A 12,191-nucleotide genomic window follows, 5' to 3' on the forward strand; every position below is an offset into this window, starting at 1 on the left:
AGGTCGTGCTGTGAGCTGAGGGGAATTCAGTGTGTGGAGGCATGGCTCCCCTTGGAGAGCAGCTGTAGCAGAGCTCTGAAGAGCCACTGTGAGGGGTGGGGGTGGGAAAGGGAGAAGGTAGGTTGTCCTGCAAGACCAGCAAATCCGATGTACTCCCTATCGCCTGGCTCTCTCTAGAAGTGGTTGAGCTAATGGATGATGAGTGAGCAAGAACAAATGGACTTGTAGAGCTCTTACCTCACCTGGAAATCCGTGCTTCCACAACTGTGAAACCAGTGATACGAGTGGATGCAGTTATAAGAGAGCCATCTGGTTTGGTCCTGCATGGAGAGGATACAGGGGGGAAGCTATCCAAATAAAATCTGGCCATAACTCCCCCAACTGTAGAACAAATCTGCTTATTGGGTTATGGCTGGAAGCTGTTGGTGTCTGTCCTGCAATGGGGTTAGGGGGGATGCAAGAAAAAAAAAAACAATCCAAGGTAAACCTGGCCCTTTCCATCCAAGCAGAGCAAAGGAAAACCACAAAAAGGGAAAAAGGCACGTCCATAAAATGTGGCAAACTGACTCCAGAGGTAGACATGGGGGGGTGGGGTTCTTAAAACCTTTGTCTCCAGCAGGGAGCAGCTGTGACTCTTTAAAGTACCTGTCATGCTTCCCTCTTAGGACAGGTAGGTCTTTCCAGTAACAAGATTGGGCTACAGTTTGCAATTTCAGACTCCTATGTTCCTCCAGTCCTCAAGAATCAAAGGCACCTCATGCCTCAACTAGTGGATGGTCTTGCTTGTTCCATAAAATTGATATCAGAGAAAGAGAAGATCTATTGAGACTGAACAACTTACTTGTAATGAAACAGATTTCATCTAATACTAAGTTCAGTGTGTTCACTTTACCACATCTACTAACCTTGATTTTTCCAAGAGCCCTAATGATGACCCTAGATCTGAAAGATGCCTGCTTCCATATCCCCATAACTCTGATTCCTATAATTTCAGAAGGGGGTTCTCATTACTAGGCCTCTGCTTTGCACTTTGGCATGTTGACTCTTTCCAAAAATGTTTACAAAATGTCTGGCTCCAGAGGTTGCTTTTGAGGGAGAAAGGGTGTAGACCTCTGCCTGTATCTAGATTTCCTTATTCAGGCTTTGTCCTTTTTGGAGACACCTAAAGATCCATTACTATTGCCATAGACTGCTTTCATAGCTTATGGCTATACCCAAAACCTTTGGAAATCCCAACTATGTCTTACCTTTCTGGGAAATGTACTGGACACAGAAGAACAAAGGGCCTTTCTTCCTTCAGACAAAATTATGTTTCTCTGCCAGCACTTCATCAAGATTTGCCATATGAACAGCATCTCACCCAGGGAATTTCTTAGGCTGCTGGACTGCATGGCATCCTGCATTCTAATGGTTCCCCTGGCCAGGCTGCACATGAGAATTCCAGTGGTATGTAAATATAAAAGAAATGATGACAGTGAATCTAACCATCAGAGCCTTCAGTTACTGACCTCATGAACCCTCAACCCTCAATGATCAAAACAGACAATATTAGTCATGTAATACATAAACATAGTGGGGCATACTCTTACCCTCTCTGCAGACTAACAGTGTGGATGTGGGAGGTGACCCAGGACTTGAGTGTTGATTCCAGTAGCCCAACACATTCCTGTACAGGACAAAATTCTGGCAGATGGACTATGCATATTATCATCAGACCCTAATAAATGGATGTTAAAGGGAAGGTCATTCTGGATTTAGCTTACAAGTAGGTTTTGCTAGAAATGCACCTTTATTCTCCTAAAAGCAAACGGCTGAAGAAATTCTGCACCAGGTCAGGGAGAAGGGGTCTTGAATGACCAGTGCCTTCTCTATTCTATGGAGAAGTCTATTTCTGTATTTTTTCCCGTCATTCCTAGTGCATTGAGAAGATCAGGCAAAATATGCCAATGATGATCTTAATAGCACCCCTTTGGTGTGTAGACAGCATTTGTTTCCCTTCTGCAAAACCTAGCCAGGGAGAAACCCCTGGTATTGCTTCAGTTTGTTTATCTTCAGTTTCGGGGCACTGGGGGGGGGGGGTTCTGTCATGCATTTCAATATGAGGACCTTGCAATTCACAGGGTGGTTGATCTAGTGCCCAGCCCTCCTAAGGAAGACCTGAAAACCCAGCACCAGGAAATTTATATAGATTTGAGTGGAAAAAATTCTACCACTGATGCCTTAGAGTGCAGCAACCCAACCCAGCACAGCTGCTGGTGGTACTCAACTATTTTGTCATATTTTTTTCACACCGGGGTGGTCTTGTGCATCTGTCAAGGTACATGGCTGTCTGCTGGCCTGCCATTACATAACTCCCGCATTCTCACAAGCGGGTCTTTAGAGAAGTCATCCATTTAAGAGTCTCCAGGAAAGAGTTAGCCCCACCTGGAGACCTACATTTTTGTAGCAGGACAGTTAACTTCGCCTTTGGGGACTGGCTGCCTCTCTACCAAAATGCTGATATGGAAAACTGCCTTGTTGTTAGTCTTGACCGCCGCTAAATGGATTTCTGAATTATAGATTGTCATGTGTAGAGCTTTCTCATTTTTTTCATAAGGATAGGGTTACTAACCCTAGCTTTATGCAAATAGTGATGACTGAGCTCTTAATTCAGGTTACCCATCTGCCTATTGTCTTCTCCTCACTACAAAATGGGGAACAAGTGTTTCATCCCTTGATGATCACAGGCAGCTCAGATTTGCAGCTCAGATTTTACCGTGTTAGACAAGTCCCTGTCTCTCAGGACTCATTTCCCTAGGGCCATGGCTGGCTCCACAGCCTTCTTAAGGACTGGTCTCCACGCAAGCCATTGTGGAAATAGCAACCTGGCCATCAGTCAGTACCTTTTCCAAGCATTACAATTTAGGGGCCATGTCCAGAGCAAGAGAAGAGTTTACCTGGGACATCCTGCAGAGTTTTGTGTCCCTGCTGCTGTTAACCTTCCCATCTCCTTGCTTAGATCCCTCCTGGCACAGGATTGGTCCAACACTGGATGGGTAATGGTGATCAGTGTGACACAAGAAAGACCTAAAGATGACACTGGATGACTGCTATTTTTATACAAACAATGCCCAGGGGAAGGAGTCTGCTGGCATCAAAAGGAGGAAGGTGAGAGCTCTGGTAATCAGGCTGACATCTGGACTACTATAGGCAGGAAATCCCAAGAGTCAACAGTGAATCTGCTTGATAATCTACGTACATGGTAAGCTCCTAACACAGCTGTATTATTTCTCTGCTGATCCAGGTGACCAAGGAAGGCTAATCCTCCTTTTGCAGAATTGAATTCTGTTGATCCAAAACAGACGAATGTTGGTACACCCAAATCTTAGGCCTACGAGGCTAGTCCTCTAGATCCACTCATCCTAATGCCTTTTAAGTAAGACTTTCTAATAAAATCATTTAACATCCTGCAGGATGCTAGTAGACCTAGCGCTAGAAAATCTTATTTGGCCAGATGGAGTGAGCATTTAGAGGCAGTTACCTGAAAGAGTGCTCAAAATGAAAAGTTCTTCAATACGTAGCAAAACTATTCTCTTACTTTTTGTTTTCTTGCCCTTCGTGTAAGGTGTACCTGTCAGCTGTAGTGATATCTCTTTAGGGATGCCTCTTCTATCACCTTACTCTGGTGAAAAAGTTCTTGAATGGGAAGCTTCACCTGAAACCTTCTTGGATCCTGAGTTTTAACATCCAAACTTGACTCTCTTGCTTTTGCGTCCATTAAAGCCGTATCTTTGAAATTCTTTTCCTAGAAAACTCTTCTGCGGCACAGGCTTTGGCCAGATAGGTGTTGAGCTGTAAAATTTGTGCATTGCTTTTCATATAAATAGGGTCAGGCTTATTCCTAAAAACGTCTGGGTTGGCACTTAATTTCTCACTTTCTTTCCTAACCCTCATAATAAGGGATAAATACTTCTGTAGCTGCTGGGCGTCCAGTAGTGCCACAGGTGCTGCAGTTTTCAAAAACATGTCCGCTCAGGGCACCACTAGTATTGTGAGTTGGACACCTAGTCCAAGAATAAAGCAGCTACTGCCATCCTGTAAGGGACACTTCAGCTTCTACCCAGATAACAATTGTTGTAATACTCTGCCATGGATAAGGAATACTAATGCAGCAGTGATTTGTACGATGGACATATTACAGTTTTGAGTATCTTGCTATACTGGCAGATATTTGATTAGGAGAAGATCACCTTAATATGAGCTCTTACCTTACCCCCCCCCCAAACTCATTTTCAGTGTAGTCAGCCTGATTCCCAGAGACCACTCTGTGTTCCTTGGACATCTCCTTCACTACTGCAACCTTTGTTTTAGGAGGGCCAAGTCAATAACTTTTCACAAAAAATAAGTAGAGGTCCTAGGATGAGGACTTTGCAGGTTTCATAGACCAAGGACAGATTTGGGGGGGGGGGGGTCTCTTCTCTAACAAGGGTGCACTTCAGAATGTTTTTCTGCCAAAAATAGCTCAGTAGAGGCCTGAGCCTCTCCCCCTAAACTTTGCATGCCATACGTCTGCTTGACAGTTGTGAAAGGAGAAGCTGTACTTTAAGGAGACCTTTGTGAAAGCTCAAAGTCTGACCAGAACGTTGGACATCAGCATTTTTCAAATCCCATAGGTGAGGAATACTGTTGCTGCAGTGATCTCCTTCTCTAGCATGTATTGGTATGGTTGATTTGCTCACACACCTGTATGGTTTCCTTAAATGCAATTGGTTTCTTGAGGATTGTAAGGTGAGGCTACCGATGTGTCCACTGAGATGATTTTTTTTTTTTTTTTTGTACAAGTGGTGTTATCATTGTCAATAGGCTTTGGGTGCAAGAACAGTTAGTTGCACCTTGAATGTTTTTATTTTAATTAATTCTATTTGTGTGTGTGTGTGTATGTGTGTATATATATATATATATATATATATATATATATATATATATATGAGAGAGTTGGTTATATATTTCTTTTTTCCTTGTTTAATTATGAAGCACTGTGTCATCTGCTGTCTCTCATATTAAGGGAAACCCTAGTTTACTGTAACAAAGCAACCAGGAGGAAGGCATGTATGTATGTATGTATGTATGTGTATGTATGTATATATATATATATATATATATATATATATATATATATATATATATATATATATATAAAATTTGGTTTTGTTTATTTAAAATGTTTTTGTTTAACAAATATATTTTCTTTTCTTTCCATGATGATAGAGTTATGCATGTGTTTACTAAATATGCACTCCTAGATGTCTTAGAACTACATATTGATGTGGAATGTTCGAGTTCATTTTACAAGGATTGTGCAGATGTCGGTTCTGTTTTTTTGTAAAACCACTTAATAAATTGTGTATAACTGAATTTAATGACCAGCAAGTAATCCAAGTGGATGTATGTATGCTTTATTAAACTGTACTAATTGCATCAATTTCCTCTATCTATCCCGTGGCACATAATGTAATCATTGCAGTACTTTTTATTGCACTTATTAATTTGTCGTAGTACCTTTCATCTTCCTGAACATGCCCTGCTAATGACCCTGGACTGTTAGGTGTGCTGCACTTTGCTTTTTCGTCTATGTCCTGCATGTTGAGACTCCAGTATTTGATCATATTTCGTGTTTTGCAACCAAAAGTTATACTGACTGTTGAAATAAGTGTGGGTATCATCTGTTGTGGGTGTTATACATATTCCCTCTACTTTTTTGTTTTTCTGTTGGTGTCTATGTGGTGAGGATTTGTATTTGATTAACTGGTGAGATGTTATGGTCTTTAGAGTATCTGGAGCACCAATAGTCCATAGGTTCATGGGTTCATAGGTTGGTACTAGGCTATCAGCCCTAGGGCCTATACAAGCCTAGCCATAACAATTCCCTGGCTATTTCTTCCCACACTGTTTACTTCCCTGGACCCCTGGGACCTTGGCCACCTTGGCCATAAAGCACAAAAGCATAAATATTCAAGATTAGAAATAATTGAGTAGTATTAAATAAGAAATAAAAAAAATTGTGCTTAAACAAATGTAATATTAAAGATATATTGCTAATAATAATTACAAGTACAATGTAATTTGCAGGTAGTGCTACACATATTAATACATGTTTGCAGTATTTTGCTTGTATTCATCTGCAAGTGTACAAGTTAAGAAATTGTTGCTTTTTTTTTGTCCTGTCAGAGAGTTCACCATGGCTGAAATTGAGCATTTTGTAGATCCAAGTGATAAGCAGCATTCCAAATTCAAAAATGTTGCTGACCTGCAGATTCTGCTGTACTCATCCAAAGCACAGACTTCTGGACAGTCAGCCGAAAAGATGCGACTTGGAGATGCTGTTGATCAGGTAACGTTTGTTTCTCCGTGATTATACTATCATTACTACTGTATTTATAGATTATTTTGAATTTGTTAAATAGGGTAGAACACTGATCCCATTGCACCTATTTAAGTCTCAGGCTTGGGTAAATGCAATAGGTACATGACATTGTATACAGAGTAACTGACAACAGACAGTTTTTGCATGCATTATATACAGCGTGGAAATCAGAGTTGACTTGCCAAAAGAATCACAGTGAATAGTAGAATCGGAGCAAGGTGCATAGATAGAAGGGTAGGAAAAGGTCTTTATATGAACAGAGAGATCACAGTTGCATTTTCCTTGTGTGTGTGTGTGTGTGTGTGTGTGTGTGTGTGTGTGTGTGTGGTCCAGGTGGAATTAGAAATTTAGGACAGGGTCCAACCAAATCCCTAGGTATTTCAATGCATTTACATTTTCACTAGTGTTATTCAAAGGATAAATGATTTGTAGTTGTCTGGAGATAGAAGTGATTTGCCTAGTACCAAAAACATTGTTTTTGGAGGTATTAAGCTGTAATTGTTTATCGTTGACCCATTGAATAAGGGCATGACAATCAGCCTGAAGTTTAATTTCAAGAGAAGAGAGAGCGAGACTGGTTGGAGTGAAATAGAATGTCATCAGCATGAAACAAGAGAAGATGGGATAAGTCAAAAAAGGAGTTTAAGGTGGCTAAAATATAAAATTGAATGGATCCTTGGGTGACACCTTTCTGCTGTGCAACTGGAGAGGTTGACGAGTTAAAATTCACAGAGAAGTGGCCGTTAGAAAGAGGTAGTTTTTGAATCAGGACAATGTATCATATGTAGTGCCTATCTCTAAGATGTGGATGTGCCACAACCATTCCAAAACATATGCTGCATTTGAGGGAGAAGCTGGTATTGGTTGATGTACTGATTGAGCAGCATTCCAAAACATATGCTGCATTTGAGGGAGAAGCTGGTATTGGTTGATGTACTGATTGAGCAGCAAATAAAATAATTTTCCTCGAATCTTTATTAGGGTAAAGAGAATAGAAGTGGGTCAGAAGTCTAAGGAATTGTGGAGGTATTGTGTTTCTTAAGGAGAGGTTTTACAATGGCATTTATCCAAATAGTTGTTAGACTCTGCTTACTTGTCGCAGTACTGCATCTTCTGAGCTCTTTACAGGAATATACTTCATCATCTCCCAGGTCTTTTGTTTAATAAGTTCAGCTTCAAATCATCCTTCCCAGCAGATGTATAGTAGTAATTCTGTACGGGTTCATTTCTTCACATTCATCATACTGACAGGGTAAAGTGGAAGTGTCTGTTAGTTGAATGTAGTCTTTAAACTTTCAGGCAGCTGTTTAGTTGTTAGCTACGCACTAACTTTAGCTGGCACCCAGAGTACTGATAATTTTCACTGTACGAGACACAGTTTTCTGTACTGTGTGATGGCTGTGATTTTGGCGTACATTTTATCACAGCACCTAAATGAGAACTGTGGCAGTGTAATGTATTGTGCATCATTAGGACTTCTTTAAGCATACAGACAATTTTCAAGCTTGTTACAAACATAATAAGGTGGATGAAGTAACAGAATAAAGCATAATGGGAAAGTGATAAAATGTAAAATTCTTTAGTAGCAAAATTGTTTCCTTTTCTAGTACTGTTTAATGCACTGTAACACCCTCATCAGATGGTGACAAGTTAAATACATGTATATTTATTATCCGATACATTTTTTCCAGTTTAGGAGATTTCTGTGCAAGTCATCATGGCACATTTTGTAAGTGCAGTTAGACAGCCGAAAGGTATGCATTATATCATCTGGTTCATGGCCAGGGTTTGTTCTTACTTAGCTTTTGTCTCAATACTTAACCAGTGCATTTTGTTATACAGTGGAGGTGATTGCACGTATGTCTTTAAACTTTTATACCAGTACCTGTTCACCATCATGGTTGAAAAACATGTTTCATAAATTCTAAAGCCAAGATCTTTCTTTAAGGGATAATCTGTTATGAGTGCACTTGGGTACATTTTTCTTGTTTTGTTTTGTGTTTTTTTTTCCCTTAAAATCTCAAACCTCCATGCTTGGACTGTACATGCCATGCTCTTATAAACTGTTCCTATGTCGGAGTTACAGTGGTGCTGTAACAAGAAGTGATTATTTGTGTGAAAGTGTTTATCTATATATGTTTGGCTCTTTTATGAAAAGAATGTGCCCAAAATGTAAAAGCTGTTGTAAGCTTTTTTTACTCAGAAATTCTAAGTTGAGTATGATCTTTAATTGACTACCAAGGACTACTACTACTGAGAAACAGAAATAAGGAACCTGTTCATTAACATAGGCATTGCCAATGTGTGTCAGTGAGTTCTTGGACAATATTAAGACAAAGGTCATAAAACTATTTCTGAAGTTTCAAAAAAAGCTGTTTAAGATAATTAGTGTCAGATAATCAGCATGCATAACTAATCTAAAATGAAGGTCTTCTTTCGGCTTTTCCCGGTTAGGGGTGGCCACAGCGGAACTCCGGACCGCTAATGATTGGCAGTGGATTTTTACGGTGCTGACCAACCTTCAAAGAAGGCATATGCATTCACGCACGCACCTACCTGCATGTCTTTAACGTCACTCAACCGTGGGGAGGACATGCAGACCTCACACAAAGTGCTCCAGCTGAGAATTGAACAGGAGAACCTCTTGCTGTGAGGCGACAAACGCTAACCGCTGCACCACCACAAACTAATCTGAAATTAAGGTATAACCTTAAATTTGATTTAACACCAGTGAAAAATAAAATGCCCAGGATGGGACCCTTGAAGGGGGGCCCAAGTTCTAGTAGTGGATTTTCAAATCTAGATGCTTAGGATTTCCCTCTCTCTTCTCCCCTTGGCTGACCTGGTGTGACTCAGATTGAACTCTACAGTTCCCTACAAAACGGTGCCTACAGGACTGCAATCAGTTTCTCTCAGCATTTAAGCAGATTGAACTCTACAGTTCCCTACAAAACGGTGTCTGCAGGACTGCAATCAGTTTCACTCAGCATTTAAGCAGAGTAGGTTGCACACTTTCACTTACAGTGCTGTGTAATTAAGCAGGTCACCATTTTGGTCAGCCATAGGGCTCTGTTTTTTCTACTTGAGTGTTTACCTCCTTCCCCTGTAACTTAAGTAAACTGACTGTTACATTAAGAGTTTTAATACTTACCTTATAGCTTTAGGACACCTTAGGAAACCTTGTAAACTGCAATAGCCCTGCTACGTTCACCCTCACTATGCTCAGGCTCTCTTCGCTCCCCTCCTTCCCTGCCCCATTTCCCTCCCGCCCCCAGTACCTCTACATTTATAATACTATAGCCACTCCAACCTACTTTCTAGATCCTATCTGCTTTCATCTGGGATAATTCCTCCCACCCCCATTCTTCTACCTACATTTTAATACCACCTATTAGCATTCATCTGGCATTCTCCCATCCCCCTTCCAGTACCTTTACCTCACCACTCTATTTTCTGGTGTTGCATCACCAGGTAAAACAGTTCCTTAACTCACTAGCTGAATCACAGATAATGATATACTCCTCTTTACTACCCCTCTTGTTTGCACAATACCTCCTTACCTTGTATGAAAACCAGTTTCTCACAGGATTTCAGGTCCCAAAAGGCCATACTATCACCCCAGCTGTAAATCCTCCCACCTTCAACCATACTTACAGTACCAGATCCTATCCAACATCTTGTTCAGTCTATCAACATCTCAACCCCAGGCACATTAGCTCTAGATCCAAACACTACCACAAACTAATAAACAAATTCCTGAAGTTCATCACCAAGTATAGACTCAACCTAATACTTGGCAGTGATATTCACCCCAACCCTGGCCCACCCACTTCAGATGCACATACCCCCACTACTTGCAATCTAAGCTACAAACCTACAATTAATAGGCCAACTAACTCTTTCCTAGCCTGTCATATCAATATTAGAAGCATTAATAACAAGGTACATGAATTGCATGCACTTCTGGATGTCCACTCCCCTGAGATTCTCTGTTTATCTGAAACCTGGTTAAAACCTAACACTAAAGACAATGAAGTGTTACCACCTGGGTACAACATACACAGGCTGGATCGTGCTTCGAGGAAGGGGGGGTGGGGTAGCTGTACTCTATAAATCTGAGTTGAATGTCACCATAGATGTAATACAACCACCTCAGATTAATAACTCCGAGATTATTGCCACCAAATTGCAACTTAATAAAAATAAATGCATTAATATAATCTGTATGTACATTCCCCCAGGTAACAATATATCTACATTTGAAGATATCCTGCACTGGCTATCATTTCACTACCCCCAAGAAACCCTACTACTTCGAGACTTTAACATAGACTGGGGCACCTGTTCCTCAGAATCCCCAACCACCTATATTAACCTGCATGCATTTACACAAATTATATCCACCCCTACCAGGATAGGTAAACCCAACCAAAAAGAAAGCATACTTGACTTGGGTACTCAGTCACCCCCAACTGTACACCTCTGGTACCCTCCTTGATGGCCTAAGCGATAACCTTCTCACATATGTAATTGAGCACAAAACCATTAATTCCCAACAACCCTTACTCAGGTTAGAAACAATAAAAACTTTGACCCTGCCAAATTCCAACAAGAACTAAACTCATGTAATTGGTCTATTCTAAAACACCTCCCCTTAGAGGAAGCAGTAGCATACTTTAACAACAAATTCCTTGAGATCCTTGATTTGCATGCACCTGTTTGTTCAAAGAGAACCAAGGCAAAAACTGCGCCATGGCTTTCTAAAGAGTCTAAACTCAAAATTACCCTTAGAAACAAAGCATGGGCTTTATGGCATTCTTCTAAAGACCCCCAAGATCACATTAAATACAGGCAATCCAGGAACGAAACCAAAAAAATCAATTTTACAAGACAAAAAACAATACTACTGTAATTTACAGACAGTAAATCAAAATAACCCTCAGAAGTTTTGGGCAGGTTTAAATAATCTACTACATCCTGGACAAACTTCAACCCCAATCCCTGCTGCTACTATTGATAAAACCCCTGAAGATGATTCTGACAGTTTTAACCGATTCTTTACTGAGATAATTCAAGCCCTAGCTAGCCAACTACCTCCTACCTCCCCTGGTCCTGAAAGTAGCACCCCTAGAAACCTACTCGCATTCAGCTTCCAACCAGTCGCCACTTCACTTATCCGTACCTTGATCAAAAAATTAAAACCCTCTACACTTTCTGCTGATCAACTCCCTGCAGAGTACCTACAAAAATCAGCTGATGCTATTGCTTACCCCGTGTCAATACTAATCAATCGAACCATAGTAGAAGCTAAAATTCCCACCATCTGGAAAATATCCTATGTAATCCCACTTCACAAAGGAGGCAGCTCTACTAAATTCTCCAATTATAGGCCAATAGCTATACTCTCTCTCCACTTGCAAAGATTATGGAAAAATGTATTCATAGACAACTCATGCACCACCTAATCCAGAATCACCTTATGGCAGACACTCAGCATGGCTTCCGTCCTCATCATAGCACTACTTCAGCCCTCCTAGCCTTTACCAACACCATAAACTATAATCGCAACAATAATTATATATCCTCAGCCCTCTTCTTTGATCTTTCCAAGGCATTCGATATGGTTGATCACCAACTTTTAATCCACACCCTGCAAACATTCTGTCTAGATACTAGAGCCCTTCAATGGTTTCAATCCTACCTGAATGGTCGACAGCAGGCTGTCCTCTAGCAGAACAAACTCTCTAACCTTCTACCTAACACCCTTGGAGTACCACAAGGCTCTATA

The 12,191-nt window shown here is 40.7% G+C and overlaps 1 protein-coding gene across 1 annotated transcript in view; it reads left to right on the forward strand.

Moving 5' to 3' along the window:
* The window catches only part of GARS1 (glycyl-tRNA synthetase 1), a 508,631-nt gene that overhangs the window by 243,516 nt on the left and 252,924 nt on the right, over positions 1 to 12,191 (forward strand). Inside the window, exon 9 of the mRNA XM_044066863.1 lies at positions 6,208 to 6,370. Coding sequence (XP_043922798.1) covers positions 6,208 to 6,370 — 163 coding nt within the window. The remainder of the gene's footprint in view (positions 1 to 6,207; positions 6,371 to 12,191) is intronic.

The sequence above is a fragment of the Protopterus annectens genome, chromosome 3.part1, assembly GCF_019279795.1.
Source record: "Protopterus annectens isolate FY-2018-M chromosome 3.part1, PAN1.0, whole genome shotgun sequence".
In the NCBI taxonomy this organism is placed as follows: Eukaryota; Metazoa; Chordata; order Ceratodontiformes; family Protopteridae; genus Protopterus; species Protopterus annectens.